Source organism: Lichenostomus cassidix, chromosome 1 (assembly GCF_008360975.1).
Source record: "Lichenostomus cassidix isolate B80296 chromosome 1, HeHo_3.0, whole genome shotgun sequence".
In the NCBI taxonomy this organism is placed as follows: Eukaryota; Metazoa; Chordata; class Aves; order Passeriformes; family Meliphagidae; genus Lichenostomus; species Lichenostomus cassidix.
The window spans coordinates 111,646,759-111,663,712 of NC_139479.1; the positions used below are offsets into that span (position 1 = coordinate 111,646,759).

General features: G+C 38.7%; 1 protein-coding gene across 9 annotated transcripts in view; it reads right to left on the reverse strand.

The window, feature by feature from the left end:
- EPHA6 (EPH receptor A6) overlaps positions 1-16,954 on the reverse strand; it is a 382,511-nt gene that overhangs the window by 292,135 nt on the left and 73,422 nt on the right. For all 9 annotated transcript variants that reach the window (XR_014855459.1, XR_014855458.1, XR_014855457.1 and 6 more), the window contains exon 3: positions 1,032-1,695. Coding sequence is in view for 5 of the 9 variants with exons in the window: in XM_085076898.1 (XP_084933024.1) it covers positions 1,032-1,695 (664 nt within the window). In the remaining 4 variants the exon portion in view is untranslated. The remainder of the gene's footprint in view (positions 1-1,031; positions 1,696-16,954) is intronic.

A 16,954-nucleotide genomic window follows, 5' to 3' on the forward strand; every position in this document is an offset into this window, starting at 1 on the left:
CCACAAACGTGGCCCCCTGTCAGGAACCCTTCCCCTCAGGGTTTATACGCTGGAGAGTGAGAACTATTGAAATTAAATTGTGCTCTTTAGTTAAGAAAACATCTCACGCAGTTGGGCTTGCTTCAGGCATGACATTCAATGCACTTTGAAAAACTGTCAGATAAAACCAGCACAAATATTTAAATTCACTGCAGACGATTAAATGGACATCAAACTACAAAAATTATTTCAAAACATGTGGAAGCTCCATTAGATTGAAATTCTCTAAAATAGTGATTTGTAACTCTTGGGGCAAACAGGTAAGATTACACAAAATCTTGTGGCTTTGGGTGCTCCATTTCATTTAGAAGGTACCTGTTCAGCAGATAAGACTGCCAATTCAATAAACCAGAGGAGTCAATGTACTGCAGAAAACATTTTTGGTAGACTTTGGCTGCTGGCTATATTGCTCATGTACAGATCTAGTGTATGACTCACTTGCATAATGGACAGGAATTCATTCAGCATTAAATCTTCAGAGAAAATCCTTCTCCCATTAAGAGAGAAACCTTTTGACCTTCTGTACAAAATGATTCTGGCTTCCAATAATGGCATTGTCAACACTATATCTTTGCAATGAGGGTATTTTGATAATTAAGGCCAGCAAGATCAGACAATAAAGATAATTTCCTTTTCTGATTACAATGCATGGTGCTTTTAACGCTATTACCCAAGGTTGCTGTACAGCTTGCCCAACACCACTCAATCTGGAAAAACTCTTGAGCAAAACAGCAGAGTCATTTGTGTCACAGATGGGTATGGACTCACTCTCTCTCCGTTTTTGCTACAAAGCAAATGTTGAATCACAGCAGAAAGCCTCAGCAGCCACTGAGATTGCATTGTTTACAATCATTACTACAGAAAAAAAGGACCTTATTCTCAAGTCATTGGGAAACTATTGTGGACAGTGGAAGAAAATATACAAAGTGTGTATGAAAATAAAAGACTTGTCTTAATCAAAAAAAGAGAAAAATTAAACAATGTTTTCTTACCATGGCAGGAACCATCCAGTTCTTCATATCCCACACTGCAGATGCATCTTCCCAGAGGCACCAGCCAATCCCCATCTGCCCCACAGTACAATTTTGGGGTGTCCCGTTCCTCAGCGCTCTTCACGCAGGAGCCGCGCACTTCCACCAGCGAGGAAGAATCCACCCTGGGAATGGTGTCAGGAAACATGGCCAAATTACGGACCGTGAAAGGACACTTCTTGTAGTAGACACGGACTGAAACCAAAGCAATGCACGCTCCAATGTCCTGGAAAGCCAGGTAAAATCCTTTCTTGTCTATCGGCCCAACTTCACGCACTTCCGTGTTGAGTTTGAGGATGCGATCGCCCAAGTCCATCTGGGTGAAGCTCTCATCAGCTGCTATGGTATCGATTTTAGTGTACTGGTTTGGCTTGAATTTCACCCCATGAGGCTCATCTGACTCCATGTAGTAGAGGTTGAAGGTTTCCTTGCAGGTCCCCAGCACCCACGGAATGCTGTTGCAGTCCCTCAGGGTGAACTTCATCTCCACGTAGATTTTCTGCGCAGCGTCGCGGGAGATCCAGTTGGTCTGCAGCCAGTTGTTTTGGTTGGGCTCCATCACATTGCACACCTGGTAAGTATGGATGGGACGGTTGTGTTCATCCATTTCAGTTATGGCATCCCACTGAAAAGGAAGAAAACTGTTTGAAAACCAGGAAAAACATGTATTATGCATTTAGATAAACACATGTGCCCCATGTATATGCATCTATGGCTTAATTATTAATAATTATTCAAGTTTAGTGGAAAGACAGTAGTTAAAAGCAGATACCAACTCCAGAACAGCACAGAAGTTTTATTTCAGAAACTCCACAATAAATTTCTGTTAATAGAAACTTAAAAAAATTACTTGGGCCTGGCAAAGAAGAAAATACTGGTCATGTTCACTAGATATATATATATATATATATACACACACACACACACACATATATATGGACTTTATATCAAAAGCTCATAATAAATACTTATTACCTCATCAGCTACACGAAAAGATCACCAACATCTCAATAATAGGTTCAATATAACCAAGTCAGCTTTCTACTGAGCAGTCATAATATCAATGTAGCACTAAAAAGAGATGTTTTCTTATCAAAACACAGAACTTGTAGTTCTGTGTCCAAAACTATTGTGTCCCATCTGATTTTTTAGCTTGGCTTCCAGAGGTATTGATCCATCAGGGTGGAAGCAGCAGAAAAAAGAACCAAAATAAGAACCAAAACCAACCAACATTAAAGTCACATTACAAGGAAGATATGCTGTATGCTCCAGAAAGGTCTCAAAAAGAACAAAAAAAATTCCCAAACAATCCCCCACCACACCAGACATAAAATTAAAGAGTAGGTGAGTGGTTTTAAAACAATGCAGTTTTTAAAAATATAGAACAGCCTTCCAAACTGGCATCTTAAAATGGCATCTTGGCCATCTTAAAATCAAGCAAGCCTCAACATGCTACTGTCTCTCAAATTATTAAGGAAGAAAAAAAAAAATCCAACATCTCCTCCCCCTACCAGGAGTTTCTCTTGAGAATATTTGTATATTCACTCTGAATCAATATCTCAATTTGAACTTAGGAAATAAAGCCCTAAAGTTAGCTGTTAACTGTGCAGCTAATATTATAAATCTATTACTTCCATGGGAAAGTAAAGGCTCAGCACTTCAATGAGTGGTTTAAAGAATAAAACAAAATGGATTGATCAAATGTAAGCAGTGCTTTAGTTCATTCAAAGCTGATCTTGCATGCATTGTGCCTGTGCCTTTCCACTGTGCTCCCAGACAGCCTGCTGACATCTCCCTTTTTATAGGGATTCATCTTTAGGCAAGAGAAACATTAAAAATTTACAAAATTGTTTAATAGAACTAGTAGTCTAAACATCATACACATAAAATATTTGAAAAAGGTTAACATTAAGCATCTCAACCTGGTCATTGCACTGGGTCATGCTGTGTGAGGCAGGATTATAAATACAGCATGGTCATAAATACAGGGTTTGCTGGCATGTGCTCCTAGGTACCCGTCCCAAATACTGAGTGCAAACAAGGTGACTTCCACCACCCCAAAATGTCACTTCCATTGGCTGAAAAGTCTGACAGAACTCACTCTGTGATAGTCTCTGACATGGGCACAGTCTCCCTGCATGAAATACAATCTGCTGCTAATTTTACCTGAGTGTTGCACTTCACTTCGGATAAAAACAGTCAGGAAAGGCAACAGTTGAATTCGATGCAGACAACCAAAAAGCCAAGCAATTTATCAAATACATACTAGTTTTCTTTTGGGTATATTTCATGTTGTAGCTTTTAATTAATTAAACTTTTTAATGAACATTTTAGTTGTGCAAAACTTCAAAACCAAGTAACAGAAGCATCGCATTGGTGATGTTTGCAGAGGAATGTGGTGGTTCCCCCCAAAATCCCTGAACTGACATGCAAAAAAGCTGACAGGAGTTGTCTAGCTTGGCAAAGCTGACAGTTCAGACCTCCTTCAAACTTCAGCCATCCCAATGTGCTGCTTTACCTTCAAAACCTTGTAGGACTACAGTTCTTTCAAATTAGGAAAACCTCTGACAACACTGGTGGAAGCAGCAGCAGCATAAAGCTAATTCTTACATCTGGAGTTCCAGGACATTTGGAAAAGACACGTTAGAAACATGGTTTGGAGAAAAGACTTCAAAATTCCAGTTGAAGAAAGTAATAAACAAGAGCATAGATAAGAGGTTACATTTTACATGTAGCACAAAGGAGTAAGTCACTAAAACAGAAGAACAATTTGAAGATTGGTAGAGAGAAGATGCCAAGATTACTTGTCATACCCAAGTACAAAATATGAGATTAGGCTACAAATCACACCAGGATTTTAGTTAGATGAAGTCTCAGCTGTTTTCATATCTCCACAAGCTACTCTACAACCTCTCTGTTTAAACTTCACTAATATCTAACAGCTGTACAGAGAACACTATTAAGAGCAAGTTACATAGCTTGAATCTTGTATGAGCTATATAATAGTGAAATATTTTTTCATTGATTCCAAAACTTTCTGTTCTTATTTTAAACCAAAACACTGCAGATTTAAAAGAATCAACAAGAACCATTTAGTACAATTCAGACTGAAAGCTGTTCCAGTTAATAGGGGTAGCTATATCATTCAATTGAAAAAGTCTGTTTGATAATGAGCTGATATTGATGTAAACTTCACATGTAGGGAAAGACATCTCTCCCACAAGCTATCACACTGATTGATGGAATAATATTGGGTTCTTAATCTCAGATAACAGTTATTGAGGCACCGAGCCCAGCAGCAGTTTGGTAGCCCAGGATGGCATAGTCTCGCATACCTCAAGATTATTTGTATTGATATTTTACCTCATTTTAAGGAAAAGGGATGGGGGTACTGGTTATTTAACCCCATGCCCTCACTCAGCAGTTTGTCAAGGAGACCATCTGCTCTTACAGATTTCGTACAGCATTTGTATCCCAAGCAAAAAAGTTCCCTCCCCCTTATCCTTGTCCTTTTACTCCAATAATAATTCTCTAAAAATGAAGAGTTCTGTGCTTGCACATGCCTAACCAGTGTCTCTTAGCTCACCCTGAATAAGAAATGCTTGTGGCTGTGTGTTAACATCAACACATTTGGATATCAGGCACACAATGGCAACATTGGGTGACATATTCTACACAAATCACTTGTTGAGCAAAACGCATGGGGATAAGCACTGGCTTTCCATACAGAGAATTAAAGAAAAAGTTGTGCCTGAAAATAACATGGGATAGGAAACTGGGAAACAAGACCTGTTGACTTGGGTCATTCTGCGTTTTACTACCTGCTAAGAAGACACAACCGTTAAGACAAAGCCCCAGTGGTGATAAGCCTTATTTATTAACTAGCCACAAAAGGAAGCTTTCCATTCTAAACTGAGAAAAAAAAATATATAAGGTTCATGCCAGAGAGATCTGGTTTACTCTGTTGGCTTCACTGAGTGAGGTAATTTCAGAAATGTAGTTGTCAACTACTTCTTATACACAAACATAGGCTGACATTTGAAAAGCCAGTGAACCTGAACTGTAGAAATTCAGTTTTCCTGACATACATATCCCTCATTTCCCACAAACACCCAATTGAAACAGGTCAGGTCACTGTTAAAAAGTCCATTCTGTAAAAGGAATGGACTGTGTTTGCTGTATGGAATTGCTACTATCCTAAAACAGTCTGAAGAAAGTTGCAAAGTGTGTCTGCAAAACTCATGTACCCAATAACAGTTAAATAAGCATTTCCTTACTCATCACACCCAATGACAATAAAAAGAAAGCATACAGTCTTTTCTCTAATATTTAAATCACTCTTTTTTTCTTTTTTTTTTTTACCTCACTGAATGGTTTACTACTTATTTAGGTCAACCCAGATTTCAGCTGGGAATCACCTAATGAAATCTACATGTGTAGAACACTCTCAGCTGTTCACTACTGACAATCTTATAGATCCCATTTCCATGGAAACAAGCTGAATGGTAAAAGTAAAGAGAGTTTTAGTTTCTTTTTTTTTAATTCCCTTAAACTAATCTCCAGTGAGGTGATCTTCATAAAAATGAGATTGGAAAAGTCTAAATGAGGAAACACCAGAGGAGGACTTGCACTTGGCATGCACAGTTATCATCTGAAAATACAGAGTTACACATCTTGCTGGTGTAGTGACATTCAGGCAAAACCAGCTACAGACTATGTAACACAACTGCAGGAAAAAAACTCTCAAATTATTATGCTTAGGAAATGAACATTTTAAGGCACAGTTGGCATTTAAAACGACATGAAAAACAGCAAGACTAAAGAATATTTTAAAAAAATGCAGAGTTGCTGGTAAGTTAAAGTTAAGTTATATTTTCCCTCATTCCCTCTAACTCTCATTTTTCTTTGCCTTCACTTTTCCCAAGATCTACAGCTATGTATGTGAAAATAGGTGCTCAGAACCTCCAAAGATGAGTGATAACACTAAACTCATGAAATGTATTTAAATGTCCTATTTAAAAGGAAAAAAAAAGGCAGAAAAAATTCCAAATTTCCCAGCTATCAGTATGTGTCCTAACAAGTAAAAGTTGACGTAGCTGGAAAAATAAAACAGCAATCAAACTACTTATATTTATACAGTTAAAGTGAGGCAATTTAAAGTTGCATAGGGAATGAATAGCAATACGTAGCACACCTTTATTAGTTCTGGTAAACTACAATGACAATCACAACTCAGGTTTAGAGGAAAATATGACATCTGTTTTCTATATAGGCACGGAATATGAGAGTAGAGGACAAACCCCTCAAAAGCTGTAGAAATAAGCATAATTAAAGGAAACAACAAAATCAGGATTAAATAAATAATAACTAGGCCAATATAAATAAGAGAACAGAGGAAAGAAACTTGTTAGTCCACTCAAAATTGAAACCCAAAAGCGAGTTGCTTTTCTGTTATTTACGTGAAACACTGAACAACTGAGAGATGAGCTGCTCCAGGTGATCCAGCTCTGCTCTGAAAACTGTTCTGGTTCACACAAATGCTTTCTACAGGCAAGCAAGACCAGGATTTGGTGAGATCTGGGAGATGAACTCTGGAATTCAAGCAAGACCAACTTCAGATACATGAGACAATTGACTCACTTGGGGATTAGCCAGGGTTGGACTTTGGGATCAGCAGGCAAAATAAGACAGCCTTGCTCCAGCTTTGAGAGTGAATTGTGGCTGTTCCAGAAGGAAAGGACATCAGAGGTCTTGAACAAAGAACTTTAGGAAAGATCAACATGGCAAGAAACATATTTACATCTCAAAATATATACTCTGATAGAGGGCTCAGACTAGTGAGGCAATCAATTTATTTGACTGGCCAGAATTTAGACAGGAGTATGGTAATGCACCAAGGAAAAAGTTACCCAGAGAACAAAGTTTCTACTGTCTGGGCACAGCAGAGAAAGTATAAAAGAAAGTATAAGAAAAGAAGGCAGAGAGAATAATACATAATTCCTTTCATAACAAATCATGAGAATGTACATTCAGGAAAGAGAGATATAGAAAAATGGGAGGACAACCAAGAGAAATTCACGCATATATGCATACACATGAAGGCTGTTTATTATAAACTGAAATATAATTTAAACCAACCACTACCATATGAAACACCACTATCCCCAGCACGCTTGAACAAGACCATTGTTTCCCTGAATGCATTATTGACTATAAAAGACTCAATGACTTGCATCAAGGATCTGCAAGGATAGTGTGCCATGATGTAATTTGCTTTTTAAATGTGATACACTAGCAAAACCTCAGCAGGTGGTGAGAGATGCCACAGTTCAGTGGTGAAAGTGCTGCTGATCACCTTTCCAGGGGCATCTTATCCCTTTGTAATGCAACACATCCAATGTATTCAGAATTGAATGGAAAATGAGAGCAGAAAGTCTACACCTTTTCAAGAAACTGCAGCTCATAACACTTAACCCTGCTGTGTGCCCTTCAAAAATCTGCCAGTGCACTGTCCCTGGGACCTGTAACAGAGACCTGGTCTGCTGGCCCCTGTCATACAAAAGAAGTATAATAAAAAAATACATGACCCAGTGGTTTCACAGGTATCTGCTGCTAGAATTGAGCTGGGTCTAGCTAGTCATAATAGTTGTGTGCTACATTTGGCTGTCAGCAGCTGCAGAGTCTGCTGTGATAAAACACAGAATAATGCTGATGCTGGCAGGGCAAGGGGAACAAGAGGCCAGCAATCCTCACTTGGCTGAGATTTATGGCATTAACCAAGAATACCTAAAGGATGTAACAGCGCTAAACTGACACACTCATTGAAACACAGGGCTCTGCTGGGGAATAACAGATGTGTGGGTGAAAGAAGTTTGGTCACTCAACAGAACCATAGACTGGCTAGGGTAGAAAGGATGCTAAAGATCATCCAGTGCCAACCCCCTGCCATGGGCAGGGACACCTTCCACTATCCCAGACTGCTCAGAGGTCCATCCAACCTGACCTTCAACCCTTTCAGGGTTGGGGCATCCACAACTTCCCTGGGCAACCTGTTCCATTTCCTAACCACCCTCACAGGAAAAAAAATTCTTCCTAATATTTAATGTAAACCTAACTCTCTTCCAGTTTAAAGCCATTCCCCCTTGTCCTATTACTACATTATTATATGTAGCAGTAAGTTAGTAAATACCATTAGTAAATGAGATGTGCCATGACTTAAAATACATAGGTGTTAATGCTTATACTTCTTTATAATTGGAATCAGAAACAAGGACTGAGAAATATATTACAACTACAAAATCACTGGATCAAACTTTAGGCATAGTTCAATCAAGCTCCAACAAGTACTATCTGTTCAATAGCAGAAGACTTATTTGCTGCTGTCTTGCTTTATTTCCTAAATAAGGGGAGCTGGAGCAATCCCTGCTCTGCCCTTCCCAGCACCTCGTGCAATCAGAGTAACTGGAGCAGAATGTTACAACACTGCTCAGTGAAGCCACTGGGTACTTTGGTAATGCTGCACAATAGCTGCCTGCATCAGCTATGTGGCCTGGGGGACCTTGCTGGATCTCCAAAATAGCACAGATAATGTTGTGGTAAATGTTTGTGTGTCCTCGGGTATTTAGAAACAGCAAAAACAGTCTGGAGGAAGCTTAAAAAAAACACCCAAAAAACAAAACAAACCCAGATAACAAACCCTGAGCAATCTCTACATTTCTAGTTCAGAAATTTCTACAAATTCAGAGTTTGCCTGTTAATCTTATTTGGATGTTTGTGAGCAGCCCTGTGCTGCCACATCACCAGTGCATTGGCTCTGACTCACCAACCCCCTTGGTACCCACCTGGTCCATGAATTGCCCTCCTGCCATAGCTGCACTTCCCATGAACTCCAACCCTGCCAGCTGCATTGGCCTGCTGGGAAGCCACAACAACATCAGGGCAGACAGAGATATTTGGTCCAAGATTGTCTCAGCCCTCACTTGGAGAGCTGACCTTGTTTGTCCCATGACTTAATGCACACACTGAGTCAAATGACTGCTTCTACCACTTAATCACTTCAAAAATTGTGCACTGCATCATGTCACAAATCTGACTTGAATGCGCAAATTTCCAAATATTAGTTCTGTTTTGCTTGCTTTCCCTCCTTTGAATCTACAATTCTGATATCTGATATCCCCCTTTAGGAGGAAGACTTCTGAATGCTCCCCTTCAGAAGGAAGATTTTTTTTGTCTTTACCACTCCAAACAATGGAGTTTTAAGTGAATAGCACAGAATCCCTGTACACCAGTGGTCCTGGCTATGTGCACCCACAAAGATGGCTATGGCTCAGAGTTTCCCATTTTCATTTCCTGACTTGTCACTCGGGGGGAAAAAAGCATTTCAATACCACCGACGGCAGAAATTGTATAAATACCTTTTCAAACTCCAGGTTTTCCCACTGAAAAGCAGTGGATCTCAGAGGGTTACTTTATGTGCCCATTAACATATCTAAATTCCTGCAATTAGCAAGCAGTCAATGAGGTTAAATATGGATGAAGTGAAACCCAGAACAATATCTATCCCCTTCTTCCATCTCTCCCCATTTTTTTTCTAAAGTCTATTTTCTTCAAAAAAAAAGAAAAAAACTACTTCTACTTCTTATTGAGTTAATACTAGTCAATTAGTTGTTTTAATTGAAACTATACAAATGGAAACAATTAAAAATAATAATTACACAAAGCAGCTATGTCAGGCTTTTCATCTCTGGAGTGCTTTACGAACACTAACACATTAATTCAGGCTAAGACATAAAACTAAAGAAGCAAAACTAGAGATAATAAGAGGAAGGTGAAGTGACAGATGAGTGATTTTTACCAGCACGCTGTGTGTCAGTAACGAGGAGCTGTTTCAGTGTGGATGCTTTGATCTGACATCCACTCACCCACAGGAGCTGAACTGATGGCACTGCAAAGCTCCCCTGCAGCACAAGTCCTCCTTTAAGTGTTTACTGATGGGCTCCTTCAGAGCCACTCTGCATTCCTCTCCAGCTGTTGTGCTGCCAGGTGAAGTGGAGCTCATTCCTGAGGCACACATCTGGCTGGAATGCCTGTTACCAAACTGCTGCTGGAGAACTGAACACTTGAATCTTCCATAAATCACCTCCAGCCTCCCACTACCATCCTAACAAGTGTTATCACTATCTACAAATAACAAATTCATGACTTCATTTTTTTTCTTTAGCTACTTATCCCTTCCAGGCAGAGGATCAAAAGGGGGAAAACCAAGATCAGAGCTATGTAACTAATTAAAGGCAAAAACTTATATTTATTGGCTTGCAAGGGATCATGTTGATACACTCCAGTGAAAGCCAAAAGCAATGCTGTCATATCCTGCCATTTAACTGAGCCTAAAACCTCTGGAAATAAAACCTGAGAGGTGAACAGAAGAACCAATTATTACAAGTGGAGCAAGCTGAATAACAACATCAGTACCAGCTCAGTTTATTTGCATGTAAATGCCTAAGCTTGTGTATTCCAGCTACATGCATTACAACCTGTCTCATTTTCTAGGTTAAACAGAGCCTAAAAACTCTGTGGAATAACTTCTATTACAGGCTGCAAACATCCTTAAAGTGTCCAAAACGTGCTGAGAAATAAAGACAGAAAAAGGAGAATCTACAGTACTTTTTAAAAGAGAAAAAACCCCTAGCAACTATGCATATGAACCTTATAGCCTGTGAATTCCAAGTCAGGAAGAGGCAACAAAAGGGGAAGAGAAAAGAAAACAATTACCAGTGTTTTTCAGTAAATCAGTTTGTTCATGCTTCCCATGTAATTACTTATTTACTGAGGACTTGTAGAGCAGTACTGTCTCCTTGGGGAGGCTCAGGCTCAGTCATACTTGTTAAAATGTCCTGGAAGAAAACATCTTGCTACCCTTCTCCAGTGCTCCTTCCTTTCATCCCATTTCTGAGCGCACAAATGGAGGGAGCATCAAGCTCCTAATTATCTTATCCTATAAATAAGCTGGCATTAAACCCACTCCATTCACTGCAGTTGAGGAGTGCATCATCAAAACAAACTCCCAGACATCTCCTCACTTCTACATTATCCTGCATGTGCAAAGAGAAGATGTGAACTATGATAATAACTCCCATGCTCTTTCAGCCTCCCTCATCTCATTACTCATATTTTCAGTTACATTAAAAACAAAGTAACTTTGTAAATCAACTTGTGGCAGAGCTAATGAGAGAAAGGAGAAATTTTCATTTGACTATATTTCAGTTTATTTGGTAGGCAGGTTAGGATATCCTATGTAGGTTTGCAATCTCTTTAGCTTTACCCAAATTAGAAATCAGCTAAAAGGTATTACTTTAATGAAGAATTTTTTATGACAAGACATGGAGAGCTTCAGTAAGTAGTATTTTCCACAGGTTTGCTGTTTGAAGGAAAAGAACCTACAGAGTTGTGGAGAGATTTACACATTTACCTGCTCTGTTTTCAGTTCAGTTTTCTCCGAAGAACACAATCTCCCCAAGATATGTAGGATAGGCTCTGTTTTACAAAAGAACCTTATTTGAAACACAAAGCAACACAAACCACTTGGGCACTCTGTGCTTGGAGTACGTCCTGATCAAGGAGGTACCTAAATATATGTTGATAATTTTTAGCTTATTTATTGTTGGTTTAATTTTTTTTTCTTTTTGGACTTAATAATTATCCTTTTATTTTCCAGATACTGCAATTGCAAGAGTAGCACCTGACTTCAGTGTTTAAGCACAATAAGACTTTTCCCCCCTAACTAAAACTAGAGCTTTATTTGGAACTTACTGTAGACAAAAATCACTGCAACTGGTGGGGGTGGTCATGGAATGTCAGCTAGAGGTCAAATTAGATGTCAGGTTCTTTTATAATTTACCAAAAGATTACACCTTGCACATTTGTCTTTGAGGACTTTCTCTGTTGTCACAACCAACTTCACCCTAAGAGACCAATGCTTTATTAAGTTACAGCTGAACAGAATTGTTGAGATGTTAGTCCAGCTCCTCTACTTAATATATCACCTGCCAGCAGGATGTCCTTTTAAAGGAAAAGCCATTTATGTTTGTCATTTCAGAGCAGGAAAAAGAAGAAAAAGATTTCTTGGCATGTGTCTTCACAGTTATTTTTCTGATGAAGGACACTAGAAGCTTTTTTTTTAAAAAAACAACACATAAGCTGTGCTAAATCAGTGAAGGTACCATTTATTTAAAATAGTTCCAGAACTTTCTGGTCTAAGAACAAAGCACTAAAAAAGTTAGGTTAATATCACTGAAGGAACAAAACACCAAAGGCAGGCCATAGTTAAAGAACTTTACTAAAAATCTTTAACCTCTAACCTCTTTTCTGTAGAATGAGTTAAATTTTTCTGTTAGGGTTTTTTCTTATTAAAATTATGCTTTTAACAGACCTTCAGTTTTCTAGAATGTAAATGCTGGAGTATTCACAGGGCCAGGGAAGAAAGCAACACAATTCAGCTTTGAGAGTTCCCAAGAGAACATCCATCCTGAAAAATTAGAGGGTTTGACAAGAACCAAAACTCCATGAAAAGGGAGGAAGACAACTTCATGTTCAGCTTCTTATCTTTCTATTCCTCTCTTAGTCCAAGAACTGTCCTGGGGACCACAGCTGTGACTACATTTAACTACCCTTTTTTTAGAGGCAAAATATTTACCACAGTTATAAACTGCTGTCATCAAATGATTAAATGTATGATAACCATTTAGTCATTTTCTGACATTTATACATTATTGTTTACTTGCTGCTACTGCAGATTATTAATGATGGAGAAACACAATACTCCCAGTTCCCTGATAATTTCCTTACTTGCTTATGACCAAACTAGAAATCCGAGTTCTGCAACTTCCTCTTAGTAATGGAAAGGAAAAGCGATCAGGAGCAAAACTTCTCCCTTTTTATGACATGACCTCGTAACCTTCAGAACTTTAACTCTTTCACATTTTCATATTTGGGGCGAGTTCTTGGGACACACCATCTTCCTACAGACCCTGATTATTCCAGAGAGAAAAGCAGGAGCCTTTAGGAGATGAAGCAGCTGCAGGATCCATGGTTGCATACAGAGGAGCAAGGGACTGAGGCTGCTCCAGAATGAAGGTGCAACCCAAAGGAGAGAGAAGAGAACCTTCTAACCACAGATATCACAGATCAATTGGTCATTCCTTAACCACATTTTTGTCCTCTTCATCAGTCCCAACCATGCAGATTGGAGTAGGCAGTCAATAAGCATGCCTGATTGACTGAAATAACCTCTATCAACTTAATGTCCAAATGCTTACATTATTTTTGCTACATTGCCTACAGCCACACAGAGGGCACATTTTTCTAGCATACCTGTTGTTCAATACAAAGCTCTGACTCTCACAAGAACACCTCTCTCAAGATTTTTGCCTTTATTTACCCCATTTGAGAGGCTTGCATATGAAAACCTATTAAATTCTATTACCTGCTAATCATAGTCTCATAATCACTTTTACTGAAATTACATGCATGGCAAAATAAGAATTTTCTTAGAGTACAGTGTGCTGAACTGAAGTCCTTTCCCACCCACCACTGCCCCAAACACAGTACAAATCTTCCCTAATTATTCTTACTCTGCTCTTCTGCTGAAACACGAGATGAAGGACAGTTAGAAGCAAAAATGTTCTTTGTAAATTGACACATGTAGAATATTGACCTGCACACCCTTCTCCAATTTGCAGAGTCCTTTCTTGAAGCAGATGTGTTAAAATAAGCAAGCAGAGTCTTGTGTGTGCATCCATTTTCTAATGAGATCTGACACAATAATTAGTGTGCAGCAAGCTGGGGTAGTTTAATATACTTCCCTTCTTGTTTCTATCCAACTTTATAAAAATTTCATTAATCTTTGCCACTAACAACAGGAAAGCAATAAAATGGGTGTAACAGCACAGTCACAGCACTCCACAATCTGCACTTATATTTCAGTTCCACTATTGAATACTGATTTCTGAAAATAACCAGGTGACTTTTCAGAAAGGCCAATTCATCACTCCAGGTAACCTAGGTATGCTCGAGTTCACCTTTCAGAGTTGCTGGAGATTAGAAACATCAGATCAAATTTTTAGGACAACCTGTGATTTTGATGTGGGAGGAAAGAGACCATAGTTGACAGCAATCACTTCTTTCATGCTCTGATGAGTTGCTGCATTGCTCATTGTTCTGGCCACAGCTAGAAATACTTATTCTTAGCATTGTCAATACAAAACCAGGGGATGAGTAACTAAAACAAAAGACAGGCGCAGAACGAACTGTCAGCTTTGATGTAACACTTGTGCTATTAAAACAGAAAAACGAAAATTATACCAAAGCCTCGAGCTGACAAAAGCACAGTAAACACACAAGAATGAATAAAAAACTTCAAGAGAAGGGTCTAATATTTTTGTTCTCTTCACAGATTAAATAAAATTAAAGTTTTTCCCATGAGTTGAGATTTCTAAGTCCAACTTTCTGTAGAAAACATTTCCTTAAATTAGATGCAATTCCTCACTATAACATCACATATTTAATAATTTTTTTCCTGTAGGTATATTCCTGTATCAACTTCATATACAAAATAGAGGCACTTGAAGCCAGTATTAGAAAGGAATGAGAAAACTTCTAAAAATTTCAGATCAAAGTCACTTAAAGCAGCTTTTAGGGGAGAACTGTCTGCTGTATTTGCTATGAATGTTTTTCCACCCAGAAGAAAACCATGCTGCACTACAAAGGTAGCGAATGTAACAATAATAAAAACATGATCTTTTGTACATAAAACAACAGCTCTGGAGTCAGCTCAGGGGATTCAGAGGCTCTGGTGGGAAGCTTAAATAAACACATGGCTAAAAAAACTGAGGAGAAAAAAAAACCCCACTTAATTGGGAACTGCACTTCTGGCATCTCTGAAATCAAGGACTTAAGTCTTTATTTTGTCTCTGCCCGTACTTTTTTCTCCCACCAGCTTCACAAAACACCATTTAGGTTTCAGCAGGTCATCTAGAAAGTAAACCTATAAGCTCTGGTGTGCAGAAACTTTTTGTGGGCTTTTTCTGTTGACAGCACTTGCCTTGCTGAAATTAGTGAGTCCTTAGAACCAGAAGATGTATCTGTGTAAAGTTATGCTATTTTAAATGGTGCCATCAAATAAAGTTATGCAAGAAACTGTTCAGATTCTTGCTTTTTCCAGCAATTTATTTTCCCAAAGAACATTTGGCCCTTAAAATTGCTGTTCTGCTGAAAAGCTGTAGCAGAACACCAACAGTTATGCTATAAAGTGTCAGGAATCGATAGCAGCGCATGCAATATTTAATACAAACTGAGACCCACAGGCCAGCTCTTTTAAGCAAAAGCTCAGTTTTTGCTTACTTGCAACATTATATTTTAATATTGCTATTATGCTTAAAAGAAACAAAGTGCTCCAATAATCTTTGGTAAGACTCATAAAGCAGACTGCAGCCCAAATAAAGTCTTAAGAAAAGAACTTTGTCCTCACAGGAGCACTAAAAAGACAATTATAGGGAGCTCACCCATTTTCAACCTTTTTTGTAAGTGTGCTTGTGCCATTTAAAGTTTCTTTACACCAAATGTAAAGGGTATTACACAACAGTATTTTAATCTTAGAGGGTTTTTTAAATCTAAATATTTTCTTCCTATTAGTTTAGGAGAAACAGTAAAATAGCAGGTGATGGAGGGTGGAGAAAAGGCAGGAATAGTGAGCAGCAACAGTGAAAAGCCCCAGTTGCTTTAATATCCTATCCCTAGCAATGACCACTGATGGAGTCATGGAGAAATTTAAGAACTGAGTAGGGCCACTAATCCAGAATACTCCCCAAGCTGTTATCTTCATAATTTTTTTCCAGGCTCCCCTGCAAAATCAAAATTACAACCCAAAACCACAGTAAAGTTTGAGAGGAAAAGGGGAGCTAGAGGGGAGGGGTTAAAAAAAAAAAAAAAAAGGAAAACAATACAAGAGCCTTGATTTGGCTGGATGGGAAAAACAGATAAATGCATAGCTGAATCTCATGGTTTACCAATTCTGCTCTTGTCTACCTGGTTAAGCAAAGATAAATAATAGTGTAGGACTGTCCCAGGAGCATCTTGTCCACAGGTCTCCTTCCATTCACATTAAAGTCAGTGTATTCACATGTAGATTTCCAGCAAAAACCTCTCTATAAAACTGCAAATGGGTGTTCTAATTCAGCGAGTTGTTTCCCAGGCACAATGGAAAGTAAAAGAAAGTCTGATCCAGTTTGTCTTTAGTCTTCTGTGCGAAAGAGAACATACTGCATCATATTTTTGTCTTACACTATCCTCATGTTTAAGTTCATGGCCAGAGGTGGCTTAAAACGCACGTAAGGCATACAGAACTAATAAATATTTTCAGATAATTAATATTTTCAGAGCTAATAAATATTTTCATGCAGCCTTGGCCTTGACATTCTGGCATGGGTGTCAGAACTTTTCACAGCAAGAACATGAACTTTCACGGCCTCTCCATGCACACAGAATTAACAACAGCTACATGAAATGGTATTTTCTGTGGCATTTCATTTTGGATGAGGGTGAAAATAGTTGACATGCATTTGTCCACACACAAGCAGAGTTTGTGTGAACAGCTGTTGGAACAAGAATTTCTTAGTTGCAAGGACTAAACACAGCACTTGTTGCAGCAGTAAATTCTTGACCATTTTCTGCCCTCAGTTTTCAAAAAGCTCAGGAATTCACATCTATTAAAGCCTCCCAGTGGTGTCTGACATTACCCCCACTAAAAAAAAAAACCCACACCAAAAAGCCAACCCACAAAGAGTGAAGGAGGAAGGACCCTCACTCTGCTGCTCCTGTGTGTGCACAGG